The 15050-nt window shown below is 34.5% G+C and overlaps 1 protein-coding gene across 1 annotated transcript in view; it reads right to left on the bottom strand.

Moving 5' to 3' along the window:
* AKAP9 (A-kinase anchoring protein 9) overlaps nucleotides 1–15050 on the bottom strand; it is a 140347-nt gene that overhangs the window by 35160 nt on the left and 90137 nt on the right. Inside the window, exons 23-27 of the mRNA XM_060157011.1 lie at nucleotides 5239–5401; nucleotides 4230–4442; nucleotides 3015–3053; nucleotides 1382–1614; nucleotides 334–453 (exon numbers count right to left, since the gene is read on the bottom strand). Of these exons, the coding sequence (XP_060012994.1) occupies nucleotides 334–453; nucleotides 1382–1614; nucleotides 3015–3053; nucleotides 4230–4442; nucleotides 5239–5401 (768 nt within the window). The remainder of the gene's footprint in view (nucleotides 1–333; nucleotides 454–1381; nucleotides 1615–3014; nucleotides 3054–4229; nucleotides 4443–5238; nucleotides 5402–15050) is intronic.

Genomic DNA, 15050 nt, shown 5'->3' with positions numbered 1-15050 from the left:
AAAGGTCAGGAACAAGATGAGTAACTATAAACTCTGTGGGGATTGATAACTTTTCTACTGCTCCAATAGATAAGGCTGTTCTACATCAGTTTCCTTCTATTAAATGAGAATGTAAATAACATTTTACTACAATGAGTTTATCGGTATTTTATACTTCTTTGGAATTTTTAGGGTTTCAAGAACCTTCTCATATTGAAGTAATATTTAAGTTTCTGATTTTGAAGATTTATATACAATAGAAAGAAGTCCTTTTAAGTTTTTTATTATATGCATCTTATTTTACACATAATATACAAATTATTGTATGGTAGACAGTATCAGTAAAATTCTTACCTCTCTAGTTTGATGTTCACTGATAGGCTGGAATCGAGGTACGACCTTAAGTTGCTGTTCTAGTTTCTGTATTTCCTGTTGGAATACATCTCTCTCGTGTTCTCTATCAATGGCTTGCTCCTGAAGTTTAACAATAATAGTAACTGAAGAAATAACATTTATTGAAGCTATTATTTCCCTTACTTCCCTTTAATTGTAGGCACAGTTTTGTTTGAAGACGAACAACTGATGATCACGGGAATACCCCAAACCAAAATGGTTTAAAAAGATAACATTTGTTGTATGGTACATAACCTATTACGGCTCTTCAACAAAAATTTAAGCATTTAAATGTTATCTGAAGCACAACACTTTTAAAAATTCAAGTAATGTTAAACACAGAATGAAATAAATATGTTCTTCTTAAAATGAATTTACTTTTTTGGAAGAAAGGAGGAATTCCACTATTAATTTAGTCATTAAACAAAAAAAAAGTAGAACAAATTGTGTAGTAAATCAATTTCTTTCATTTTAATCTAGGTTTTACACCTAAAATTATAAAATGTGTAAGAATCTTATTCTATGATCTGTGAAGATAACACACGGCTTAAATGAAATCCCAAGGAAGAAAATCCATGTGAAATTAGAGACTTAACATCTTTTTGGAAGAGAGTAATGACAGCATGACAACTGTTCCAGTCCTTTGCTTCCAGGGCACACTTGTTACCTGGGTTAAACATTGGTGGCCAATTAGCTTTTAGGATCCTAACTTGCTTTGGCTATTGGTTAAGAAAAAGACTAGGACAAACTTCTTAACTATGAATTTGGAAAGGCTAACTGGTAGGGCTTACTCATAATCTGCCTGTACTGCTTTTAATTCTGAAAGCTGCACAATAAAAATTACTAGAATCTTTAATCGAAATAGTACTTTTCAATTAATTAGTAGATGACACATATAGATGGAAATATTAGAATTTAAGAGTCCCTCCATAATTTAAAATCCACAACCTAGAAGAGCAGCAAGTAGCATTCCACTGAGAAAATTAATACTAATGTTGAGAATACTTACATCTAAAAATTTTCTCATTTTTTCTAACTGCTTTTCCAGTGCTTGGTTTTGCTGTCTTAAATCCATTAGTTCGGCATTTTTTTCCTGTTCCAGCTCTATAAATCTACTGACTTGTTCCTCGACATCTATTTCTAGAGCTTTCACTTGTTTTTGAAGGTCATCGCGTACTTTTTCAGCTTGACACTGTACCTCTAGTTTTTCCTTCATCAGTTTTTCTGTCTCCTGTAGTAATTCTGTTTATAAGTGAACAAATATACTACATTAAATCACAATTAATGAATGATGTTATGATAGTGAAACCACCCATAACTGTATTCAAATTTTAACTTCATGAAATAAAGGAGACGAGTTTTACTTCAAACACATGTAAAAAAGGAAAATATTCTTATGAAAATATCAAAATAACATATTCCTATATAAGTAAGCAAGCTAGTATCAATAAAATTGTACAGAATTAACAGAAAGAATATGTCCTGTCACTAAAAACAATATTTTTGTGAAAAGAGCATAGTAAATGACCCCCTCAAAATCCACTTTCACTATAAGGAAAAGAGCAAAGTCTAACCAAATTCAAGCACAGAAAGAACTCACCTCAGGCAAAAGTCAATTCATTTAAACCCATAAAGTCATTTTTATATGCATACACAATACACACAGAGATCAAATACTTTAAACCTTTAACCAAGGCAAGTAAGAGTTATAGAAAAGAAACAGAACTAGAATCAGAATTTCCTGTTAGCCTTACTCCTTATTAGAGCCACATTCCTGACTTAGTCTTGCATGCTCACATGTATGTGTATCACGGAAAAATTGACAAGTACGAGAGGTGTGGTGTGGTGCTTAAGAGCAAAGACTGTGGGTTCACATCCTAACTGCCACTTGTCTCTGCAACACTTAACATGATGTCCTTCAATTTCCTTATATGTAAACTGGGGACAGTAACAGTACTGATCTCTAAGAGTTATTGAGGAATCAAATGAGTTAATTTATGTGAAGAACAGTGCCTAGACTATGGTAAGCACTACATATAAGTGTTAGCCATTATTATTAATATTAATCATATAATAATAAATTACATATAGCAAAGTAGAACAATTCTCTAATGAAGAAAATGGAAGGAATATAACTCTAGAGTCTTTACACTAACTGGTCTGTCAACACTGTACTCAGGATTAGAAATCTACAGAAAACAGCTTTCCTTTTAAAACAATACTGATTTAGATGTTAATATAAAAGTTAATCAACCAGAAAGTCTCTTTATTAAATTTCACTGACCCTATTGATACCATCATCTTACATACTTCCTGATTTAGAACAGAGTATTTTGAAAACTCATAGGCTGTAAGAGTTTAATATATTTGTTAAAGAAAAAAACTTTTAATAAACCAACGTTTTCTTTAAAAAACTGAAATGGTCTTAAGCTCTGTGGAATAACAGATATAAGAAGATGATGGTCACTATGAATCTCAGTTGTTAATTCCAAATATAAATATGTATTTTTATTGTAAGAAGAGTTTTTCTGTTGTTAAAGAGAAAAACTGTAAGTATGAAACAAAACAGCAAAATTACAGATATGTTAGTTGGTTGAAAAATCCAAGGGTCACCCAATGGCCATGCAATTGTATAAACACACCTGCTCCAGGTGCTGCATCGACTGCAGCATCTACTAGTCCTATTAGGAAAGAAAAAACACACACACAGAACAAAAATATGATAATTTACATGTCTTCTATTTCCTAAAATAGAAACATACACAAAAGAATTAGAAGTTGAAACCACTGATTATTACCATTGGTAACATTTTCAGATGTATCAGTATTTCTTAAACATTTTTCATGTATCATACATATACTTTCCACATTAAAAATTCCAACCCTAAACCTGTGCTAAACAAATTTGAGCAACCAGAAAAACTTCACCATATTACAAAAAGGTATGTTGTATCTCTAAATTGATAAAATTCAATTAGTAAAACTACACATTTATAATCTGACTGCATGTGTAACATAAAAGTGAGAAGATATGATTAAAAGGATTTAAAGTTCCACTGTTGCAAAGACTGACATTTATTTTTTTTTAACCACCAAACTTTAAGATGTTACCTAATTTCTCATTTAAGAAAAAATTAAAGGTTATTTGTAAACTTATTTATTCTTTGAAGTCCTGCTTATATTAAACTAGATGTCAGCCTGCTTCTAACAGCCAGTGACCTGTTCAATCTATTATCTTGCAGGCTGAAATCCACCTCACCTGCTTACTACTAGTGCAGGTCAGTGCTCTTATTTAGTTAATGCAAGTATACATTTTGCTGCCTTTCTGCAATTAAAAGAACTAAATCTGGGCTTCTCTGGTGGCGCAGTGGTTGAGAGTCCGCCTGCCGATGCAGGGGACACGGGTTCGTGCCTTGGTCCGGGAAGCTCCCACATGCTGCGGAGCGGTTGGGCCGGTGAGCCATGGCCGCTGAGCCATGGCCGCTGAGCCTGTGCGTCCGGAGCCTGTGCTCCACAAAGGGAGAGGCCACAACAGTGAGAGGCCCGCGTATTGCAAAAAAAAGAACTAAATCTTACACAGTTTAAAAAATACCCTGTCTCATTATATGCAGCTTTCTCTTCAGGCAGAAGTTTGAGGATAAATGAAGAATTATCTTTGTCTGTCAAAATATGCCAAAGGAGAAAGAAAACAAATTTGATTCCACATGGTTGGCTAATAAGACAATTACCAATAAGGTAGATTTTCTCATTATTTTTCAATCCCTATATAAAATATATAAATAATGGCACTGAAAAGGGGGAAAAAAGTCATCTTGAACTTTTCAGGAATGTTTCATATAAAGTCTAAAAATACATACGCTGTTCAACTGGGCCTGCCTCAGCTTTCATAGCTTCCTTCTGCCTCGACAGTAATTCTCTTTCTTCTTGGATCTGCTGTTGCTCTGCTTCTAATTCTTGTAATCTATTACCTGCACACAACAACTCCTGCTCAAGACGATCTATTATATCAATTTTTTCCTGAATTTGCCTTTCAAAAAGCGTTTTTTCATCTGCATAGCCATCAATGACACCTACAAAATAAAATTAACAAGGAATGTAATTATTATTTCAAATTTTACCATTATATTTATATAAATAATAAAAGGTGTTCTGTTAGCAAATTTTAAATCATTCCAACCTATTAAGTCTTGAATGAATTTGCTGCTGATGATAGCAGTAACTATGGTATGTTCAATACAGCCTTTTCTTATTAAATATGTGTCTAAATAAGAAATTCCTCTGAATTTTCTGTTATGCTAGTGTATCACATCATGTAGGTATAACACACTTTATTAAATGGATATAAATAGATTCCTGGAAAGCTTAATATAAATCAGATGCTTGGGAACTGAATCACATTTTAAATATACTTGAGAAAGTTGATATTTTAAGTGATTCTAGAAGGCCAACACCCACAACAGCATGGTAAGATATAAACAGCATGGAGCTTTACAGGCTTAAAGCCTGGAATCACGATTTAGTGGTGACTGAACAATTTATTAGCACCTCTTTGCTCCAGTCTCCTCATCTTTAAATTATAACAGTTGTCTTATGGTGGGATTATGGTAACAATTCACTATCGTTCATTTCTGCATTTTCTAAAATTTTAAATACTTTCTATAATTCTACTAAGTACTTTTTAAAATTAAAAATATATATATAGTTTTAAAAACTGCTTACAGGAATTCTGAAGACAAACTATAACTACTTTTCAATGGGCATTTGAAATTAAAAGTAGACTGGTGGCTTCCAAACCTGGCTTGCACCACAATTTATTTTTAGACTTGAAATTTCTCCACCCTCAGTTGCCAATGGCAGGGTGCTCACCCTCAGCCTTACTGAGCTCCACAGCCAGCTGTTCTCTGGCCCTGCACTCCTCATGAAGGCGCTCTCGCAGTTCTTCTTGGCACTTAAGGGACTCTGTCACTTCTTGTTTCTGTCTAAATGACTCACGCATCAATTCTGTCTGTGTAACTTTCGCATGTTCCAGCTAAACAAAGAGGGAAAGTAGACGTGAAGGAAGACAAAGTGTTAAGAATACCAGTGTCATTCCCTATTAAAGCTTAAAAAAAAAAAAAAGAAATTTAACTGAAAATAAAGATATACTGTTGAATTGTAGTCATTTAATATTCCTAGTGCATGCTAGTACTAGTAGGTAGGGTAAATCAGTAGATAAGTAGATTAGCTCTGTACAACTTTCCATAAGATATGTATTCTAACTTTATTGAACAAAAAAAAAAGCTTCTTTTGAAAATAAACCACTTTACATCACTAGATCTATATGCTATCATATGAAAAGACATATAAAATTAATAATACACAGGTTCTTTTTGTATTTGGTAAAGAATTTTATGTAACTACGTGTTCTATGATAGGCTTTATGTTTTCTGTATTTAACACTTATTGACTGCGACTCCTGCTGTACACTGTGGGGAACTAATAATAAATGATTAATGCAATGCCATCAATGAATAAAATCATAGTGGCACAACAAAATGAAGTTTAACCCATATTTTAACTAAAAGCTTTATACTTCTGTCCATTTGCGAAACATCTACAAGACTCTGAATATTCAGTTTATTTTCAAAACCTTAGACTATAGACGCATTATCTATAAACACAGCCTCCTTAAAATGCTGTTATTGGCATATACTGACCACATTCTTAAACAATTTTTAAGATGACAGTCAAGTACGGGCTCAAGGCCAAAGCGCTCAAAAACAGTGATCACTGTTATCAGCTGCATGAAATTGCAGAAAAGCACTATCTCTGCTTTAGTTTTCTGGGCTTCTTACTGCTAGCACCTGCTTTATCTGTTTTTATTAAAACAACTACATGGGGAAAAACTGAGCACAAATGTTTCTGGTATTTAATATTAAAACCATTACATTTAAAAAAAATTTACCATAGCATTTTAAAATTTACCATAGCAAATAGATTTTAGAGTTACTAAGTAAAGCTTTTTGTGGTACCATTTTGTGGTTGGATAAATCAGTATCTCACATATCTATTGTGCAATTATTCTTGTTTTAATATGATGTTTTAAATATCATTCACAACCCATTACTTGAAAATAATATGCATACACATTTAAGATTCATAATGGAAAATTAAGCATGTATTTTAATCACAAAATATTTCCTAAAATATCTGTAATAATATGTTGTTACCTCAACAGAGATAAAACTTTATATATATTTTTACTTTTGACTGGCAAAAGACTATTTTCCTTTAAATGTGGATAACCAGTATACATTAATTTTTAAAATTAAAAAATGACCATAAAATATGAACTAATTTATAAAAAGCCTTGCTCCTGAACTTAGTCACAGCCTATATTTAAAAAATAAATCAATTGCTTTCACATGTACATATGTAATTTTTTTCCTGTACATTGTAAAATGGTTGCTTGAAATATATGAAATCTCTAAAAGAGTTCATAGCTCTAACTAATTAGGATATGAGTTTTTTTTTCCTTTTTCAAATTTACTGTACAAATACAACAATGCACTTACAACAAAATAAACACTTGCTTTAGATAAGAAAAATAAGTCGGCTTCTATATTCTATTTTCCGACAAGATCTAAACCTGCTTTAAGATGCATTTAAATATTACTATGAAACCACAAGAAATAACTTCAGTTTTACAAAGCAAAACAAAAAAGCTGGGACTCAAATAGAGTAGATCTAGGAAACAAATTTCACTTATTATAGAAGATGGCACCCACATTTATTGGAATAAGAGATTCCTTCAAATATTTATTTAAATACATTATACTTAAAAAACCTCTTCCATCCAGTTAAGGTACAGTTTATTCCTAATATTTATATAATACCTATAACCTAATACTGAATAATGTGAAATATATAAAAATATCATATTCAATATTTTCACATAATTTAATAAACTTACTACATTAAAAGTATGTATCATTAGTAAATAATCTGTCATTTTAATATAAAAGCTTTAGGGGAGGTAACAAAACTATTCTGAAAGCACCTGTCTTATTAAATACTAGCTAGTACATATAAATAAAGCCATAAAAGTCACAAAAAGTGGCAAATAACATACTAACTTGTAGTGAATCATTCACAACATTTAAGTGTCAAATGAACCTGAAATACTAACTATGCTAAATACCCTTAACACTGCTTCTAACATACATTTCACATAAAAAGCAGAAAAAGGAATTTCCTCATAGGATTAGTAGGCATATTAAAAATAAAGCTCCTTAGGGAGTTAGCAAGAAAACTGAAATAAGAATCCAGGTTTCCTTTCCGGAACTACAGGCAATATGCCATATGATTGTAAACATTTCCTAATTGGCTCAATGACAATTCACTTAGCTGTTTTAGGTATGACAATGCCTATTCCTTCAAATATAATCATTCCATTTTTACTCAGCATTGGCATCATAAACATATAGAAGTAAGATTCTTAAGGACAAGCAGGATCTTTTTAAACAGCTTGCCTGGTATGGGAGAACTGAAATATTATCTCATTCTGCTTTCTGGAATGAAAAACGTAGCCAAGTTGGGGCTTGTGGACAAAATTTAGCCCTTCAATACATTAATCATTACAGGATGAATGAGTAGTAACACACCAAACAAGAAGAAAACAAGATTCTATTCCATTTACCCTTACCAAAGACACTTAAAGTTCATTTCTCATTACAGTTTTAAACTAAATGTATAAAAAACTGAAAGCATAAAATAAAACTATAAAAAACCAAATTTTTATACTTACTGAATAAGGAGGGGTAGGCAGGGAAATTTTGGAAATAAGCTTTAATATATGCCCATTTCTTTTATGAATAAAATGAAAAATAGAAGTATTAACAATTACTGAGTTATTTTCATCCAAATGTTCACATAGAGGAAAAGGATGTGGTAAAGGCACCCGAGATTCAACCTCATAAATGTCTTCATCTTGTTCTTCCAACCACGAGCCACTAAGTTTGACAGTTGCCAAATGGGTCCTGTAAGAATCCATTCTAGAAGCTGTAGCTGCTAATTTTCCTCACTTGCTGTACCAATATTCCACTACACTAAAAAAGTTCTGTTTAGTTTATCCAGATATACCACAGCAGTATGAAAATTTCTCCTTAGCACTATCAAACATTATAAAATTAATTCATACAACTAAACGACAAAAGAAAAAACCCAGAAATCTAAAAAGAACTAGATCTCCATAAAAAAAAACAGAACAAAAACAAAAAAACAAAACTAAAAGCAAGCAAACACGTTTTTAATTAGAATAATTACTAAACTGTTGAAGAATGGAAGAATAAAAATATAAATATCTAATTAGCTAAGCAATAAAACTGCCTCCGGCATCAAAATATGTCTGTGGAAATAAAAGCCTTCCAAGCAGAACCTGGTAGGGAAAGTCAAGTTTTAATTCTCCATAGTAGCAGTCTTAAAAAACGTAGTTGCAACATTATTTCCCTTGTTCTTGCTGCTTCACAAAGTGCTCTTCTGAACTGAGCTATTCAAATAGCCTCTCATGCTGAGCCAAAGAATTCTAGTCAGTGGGGAAAGGTCAGAACAGAGGGTGTGATTTAATGTCTTTACCTATAGGTACACTGACAGGTGGAATCTGAATTCATACACCCACAAAAAAGCCTGCCAAACAGGATCCAAGTTCCACGTCAGAGCTCTGAAAAGGATATCTAGATAAGTTTATAATGCTTCTAAGATAAGCTAGTGTTTTTCCATTCCATTAAAAAATCGTTTTAATTTAAAAATGTGAAAACAAGTAGGTTTGAGTCCACATTACCAATTAGTTCTTCAACTATATCCAATAATCATAACTATTTCTGGAAAACTAAGTATTTCCTTTTGATACTTCCTCATTCTTTTGAGTAGTCATTAAAACTAAACATAGTTTACATAACTAAACATAGTTTATAACATTGGTTATGAACTATTTCCACACTCAATTGGTTACAGAGTAATTCTTAAGGAAAAAAAAAACCCTCTTTTTAAAAGCTGCACTGTGTATAATAATTGGTAATTATACCACTTAAGGTATCCTATGAACTCTGACTAAAAATTAAAAGCACAAGTGGTGTATAATGGCCTTTTGGTAGCTCCAGAAACCTCGGCAATAGTGAATAAAACAGCTTCTCAGAATTTAAAAGATGAACAACATACTTTTTAATATTAAAAATCCTCAATAGTGAAAGTTGTTTTAAATAAATGAAAAATCTTTCACTGTGGTGTCTTTTCTCTACCCAGTAACTACATATCCTTAACTCACAAAACCTTTATTTACTATGGAAAAACCCACACTAAAGTAAGCACATCAACAAAAATCAATTTTATAGCCACTTTCACTATACAAAATATCTTTAGAGGAGTCAATACTCAAACCCTTCACAGTAAGTTAACAATTAGGGCAGAGAAAATAAGATTTTCTACGGAAAGCTCAGAATCTACAGGGATATGGTTTGGGGTAGCGGAGGGGCAGCTGCTTCCTAGAATTCCGGACTAGGCAATGACAAATTTCTGTTTATTATGGTTTCTTATGTGACGCCTCCAGTTAGTCTGTGAAACAATCATAACATCTACACAAGATGGAGATCTAACCCCACCACTGGTGCAGCTAAATCTGACTTTACTGGGGCTTCAGCAGATACAAAATCATCAACATCCTAGATGTTCACTTTATGAGCTGGCTGGACCCACGTTCAACATATCAAACACCTCTCAAAATACTCTTTCCCAGCTCCCTCTGAGAATAAGTTTATTTTCATAACCTGGTGTTCAATTTCTCTTATTTGAAGCAAAAACAAAACCCTGAAAGTAAGACATATCCCTTTATAAATAGAAACATTTAGGTCCAGCCAAGAACTAACTACATAGAAAAGAGAAAACTAGGAGGAAAAGACTCAAAAAAGCCGCAGATTAAGATGACTTGGGGGGGCTTCCCTGGTGGCGCGGTGGTTGAGAATCTGCCTGCTAATGCAGGGCACACGGGTTCGAGCCCTGGTCTGGGAAGATCCCACATGCTGCGGAGCAACTAGGCCCGTAAGCCACAACTACTGAGCCTGCGCATCTGGAGCCTGTGCTCCGCAACGAGAGCACAACGAGAGGCCCACGCGTCGCGATGAAGAGTGGCCCCCGCTTGCCACAACTAGAGAAAGCCCTCGCACAGAAATGAAGACCCAACACAGCCCAAAATAAATAAATAAATTTAAAAATAAATAAATACTCCTGTTCTCTGTTTAAAAAAAAAAAAAGATGACTTAGAATGGGGCAAATAGCCCTCATAACAGTACATTAACTGATGGCATACTACATTAAATGTTCAGAAAGGTGACCCTGAATTAAAATAATTCAAATTATAGTCTATTTTTTCCCCTACTTTTGAAAGCATGTAAAACCTGTGTTTACTCATGTAAAAGAAAAATTTATAAGTAAGGTGTACCCCCTTATAACCAGGAATATAAGTCAAGGTTAAGAAACTAACCACAAAGAAAACAGAGTAAAATTAAAGGAGGAAAAGACTCAAAACAGCAGTAAAGACGATTTAAGATAGGGGCAAATAGCTCTCCCCAAAACAGTGTATTAACTGATGGTATATTATATGTACTGATGTCCAGATAGATTACTTTGAATTGGAATAATTCAAATTATATATTTTTTTTAAATTTTAGAAAGCACATAAAACCCTTTGCAATCAAAAAAAGTTAAAATAATTTCAATTTTTAAGAGGACACCCTTTTAATTATCCAGACTAGCTCATTATCCCCTGGTTTCAGATAATCAAGATTTTAATGTATATTTGAAGGCTATTAATTTGCGGTATAGTTACGTTTTCAGCTTTACTGTAATTGTACAATATCAAGCTATTTAACCTTTTCCCCAGAAATATTTCCCCCAACTTGTAAACCACTTCTGTTGCTCTCTTTTGTATATTGATTTTTTTTTTTTTAAGTTACTTAATAGACTGAATCCTGGCTACAATACCCTGACAGAGCCCTGATGCTTATAATACACACACTGGTAGCAACACCTAATGGCAAATGTATTTCAACACTTTATTAAGGTTTATGTTTTATTTTTATTTTTTAAAATAAATTTATTTGCTTTTTACTTATTTTTGGCTGCGCTGGGTTTTCATTGCTGCGAGTGGGGGGGCTACTCTTCGTTGCGGTGCGCGGGCTTCTCATTGCAGTGGCTTCTCTTCTTGCGGAGCACAGGCTATAGGCACACGGGCTTCAGTAGCTGTGGCACGTGGGCTCAGCAGTTGTGACTTGTGGGCTCTAGAGCACAGGCTCAGTAGTTGTGGCCCATGGGCTTAGTTGCTCTGCGGCATGTGGGATCTTCCTGGACCAGGGCTCGAACCTGTGTCCCCTGCGTTGGCAGGCAGATTCTTAACCACTGTGCCACCATGGAAGCCCACAGTTTATGTTTTAAAATACAACAATGAGAAAACAAAATCTTAACTTACAGTACTACTGTTTCATCCTCATAAAAAGGCTCCTTTTTGGAGAAAATATAGAAAAGTACCTTAAGTTCCATTATTCTAAAAAATGATTATTAATAAATTCATGAGAGTTGCCTATAATAAAAATCATTTCTTTGGGAGTAAATTCCTCATTCACTGTTTTCTTCTAACGCCTGAAAGAATCTCTTGGTAAATAATCTCCTATGGCTGTAAACAGTAACTCAGGATTCTGGAAAACTTTAATTGCTAAAACACTACTTCCACATAACAGACTGATTCCTATTTCTACCTGACCCAAGAATCAAGAATCTGAAACAGGGACTTCCCTGGTGGCACAGTGGTTAAGAATCCGCCTGCCAACGCAGGGGACGTGGGTTCGAGCCCTGGTCCAGGAAGATCCCACATGCCACAGAGCAACTAAGCCCATGCGCCACAACTACTGAGCCTGCACTCTAGAGCCCGCGAGCCACAACTACTGAGGCTGTGCGCCACAACTACTGAAGCCCACGCACCTAGAGCTCGTGCTCCGCAACAAGAGGAGCCACTGCAATGAGCCCGCGCACCACAACGAAGTGTAGCCTCCCCCCACTCGAGAAAAGCCCGCACACCGTATAGCAGCCAAAAAGAAAGAAAAAGAAAGAAAAGGAATCTAAAACCATACTCTCAAAGATAAAACTTCTCTGCAGAACCACAAAGACCCTACTAAATAAAGATCATGTTAAAGAGATTAACTTTCTAAGGGCTTGAGACTAGACTTACAACAATTTTACTCCTATTCCAACAAAAGCCATCCCAACCAATAAGAAACTGCAATAGGTTGAATACAAGCCTGAATATATTCAATATTTATAGCAGCCTGTCTCAGCAAAAGAGAAGTAAAATCCATCACAGTAAATACATTATTATATGGATTTGGACATGCCATTGGGCAAATCACTTATGAAATCAAATACATAAAGTAAAATACTCATAAAAGATATTATGAAACCAGGCTATAAAGGCAGATACCCTGATACTTAGTAAAGAAAACGCTTACTAATTCTTTTATTAAAGCAAGATGCATCTATGCAACCTAAAGCAGCCCCTAAACTTAAAACTAAGTACAAGACTTAATCATGATTTCCCACTAAAATTATATAACATATAAAACCAAACCAGTAAAAAAAAAAAAAAAAAAAAAAGGGAAAGAACCTTGATTATTTGATAGTATTTACTTAGACTACAGGGCCTTTTCAATGAAACTCCTCCCCCACCCCAAACAAAAGTCCACAATCACTGGCAATAATTTCTCTCACCAATCTTAAAGGAGGCAGAGTCTCTCTGATCCAAAGGCCACACCTTTCACTTGTGTTCCAGATTCCACCCTCACCTACCCCAAGGATCTGGCTCCACAAAGCCCATCCCCTCTGATGTGCATCTTCAACTTTTCCATTGCTACTCAATATAAACACTTGAATCTTAAAAAAAAGCATTCTACCCCTTTCAAGCTAATGGTCTCCTGTTTCCTTCACGGCCAGGTATCATGAAATTGCTATCTCTATTTCTTCAACTCTATTTCTGTAAATGTCTGAATTTTGAATTTCTCCTCTGTCAACTCCATGAAACTGTTCTCATCAAGTTCATTGATGACACCTATACTAAAATATCCAAGGGACACTAAATCCTCAGCATCTGTTACCTTTCCATGGTATCTGACACTTATGGAAAATCACTCCTCATCTGGCTTTTATGACACTTGATATTGATTCTCTTGATATCCTCTTGATTTTCCTCTCTCACTCTCAGTATCTTTTGTAGACTTATCTACCTTTATTCTCTTTTAAATCTCAGCACTCTACCAGGACAAAAAATTAGCTCTGTACACTCTCGAAAACCATGGTTTCAAACATCTTTAAAATGATGACAACTTCCAATCTAGTTTCCCAAACTCTAGACTCTAGGGAATATCTTCTCCCTCTACGCATTTCAAACTCAGATTGCCTAAAACTGAACTCATTATTCACTTCTTTTGCATCCCCCAACTCAGTAAGGGAAATACACCAACAACTTAGTTGGTCAAGGATTCACGTGTGGTTTCTTCTCCCCTTCCTTATCCCCTACATTCAATGTCACACCAACTTCTATCAAATTCAACTTCTACAAGTTTTAAAATCACTTCCCTCTTGCGCTAACTTGATTTCTATCCCTTTTCACTGGAATATTTTAAGAGTCTCCTGTTTCTGCATATTCAGCATCTCTCCTCACTATTTTCCTGCCCATATATTCACCCCACTGCTGCCAGAGGAATTCTCTCTAAAACACAAATTTGATATTATTATTTTCTACCAAAAATATTTCAATGACTCCCCATACTTTTCAGCATAAAGTTAAAACTCCTTAACTAAGCCCTCAAGGAACTATGTGCTAACCACTGCTATCCTTCTACCCTCTGTTCCCCACATTCCACCCTGGATGTTTATAACATAAAACTATCCAGTATCCTCAAACACATCATGCTGGTTTACACCAACATGCTATGCCATTTGCCACAAATTTTCTTCTTGACCCACCCACTTAGTTTCTACTTGTCTTGTAAGTCTTTACTTAAAAGACTCATTTTCCCTCTCATTTCCTCTTGAATTATGCTTTCACCTCCATTACTTCACTGAAACTGCTTGTGTAAAGTAACCAATGACAACCCCCACACACACACCTCCCAGATTTTAAAATCTACTCCTCAGGCTATAACATGACCTGTCAGCAGTAACTGACAGAATGATTCACTCCTTTCATTTTCAAAGGGCAGAAAAAGTGGCAGTTGAGAGCATGGACCCTGAAGCCAGACTGCCTGGATTCAAATTCTAACTTACACCTAACTTATAAGCCTCGGCAAGTTCTCCAACTGGTTTCTTTGCTTCTGTCCTGCACCCCTCCATCCCCCCAGTCTATATTTAACAAGGTGGTCAAAGTGATCCTTTTGGTAAATGTAAGTTAGATCAGTTGCTGAAAAATCTCTAATGACCCGGAGCTGGAAACAATTTGTATGTCCTTTGGATAAACAAACGGGTGCATCCATTCAATGGAATACTCCTCAGCTCTAAAAAGAAACAAATACTTAACACACATAGATGAATCTTGTAAGTATTTTGTTAAGACAATGAAACCAGACCCAAAATAATGCATAATGTATGATTTCATTAATGAC

The sequence above is a fragment of the Lagenorhynchus albirostris genome, chromosome 8, assembly GCF_949774975.1.
Source record: "Lagenorhynchus albirostris chromosome 8, mLagAlb1.1, whole genome shotgun sequence".
Lineage (NCBI taxonomy): Eukaryota > Metazoa > Chordata > Mammalia > Artiodactyla > Delphinidae > Lagenorhynchus > Lagenorhynchus albirostris.
Note: the sequence above shows the minus strand (reverse complement) of the source record. Positions and strands in the feature narration are given on the sequence as shown.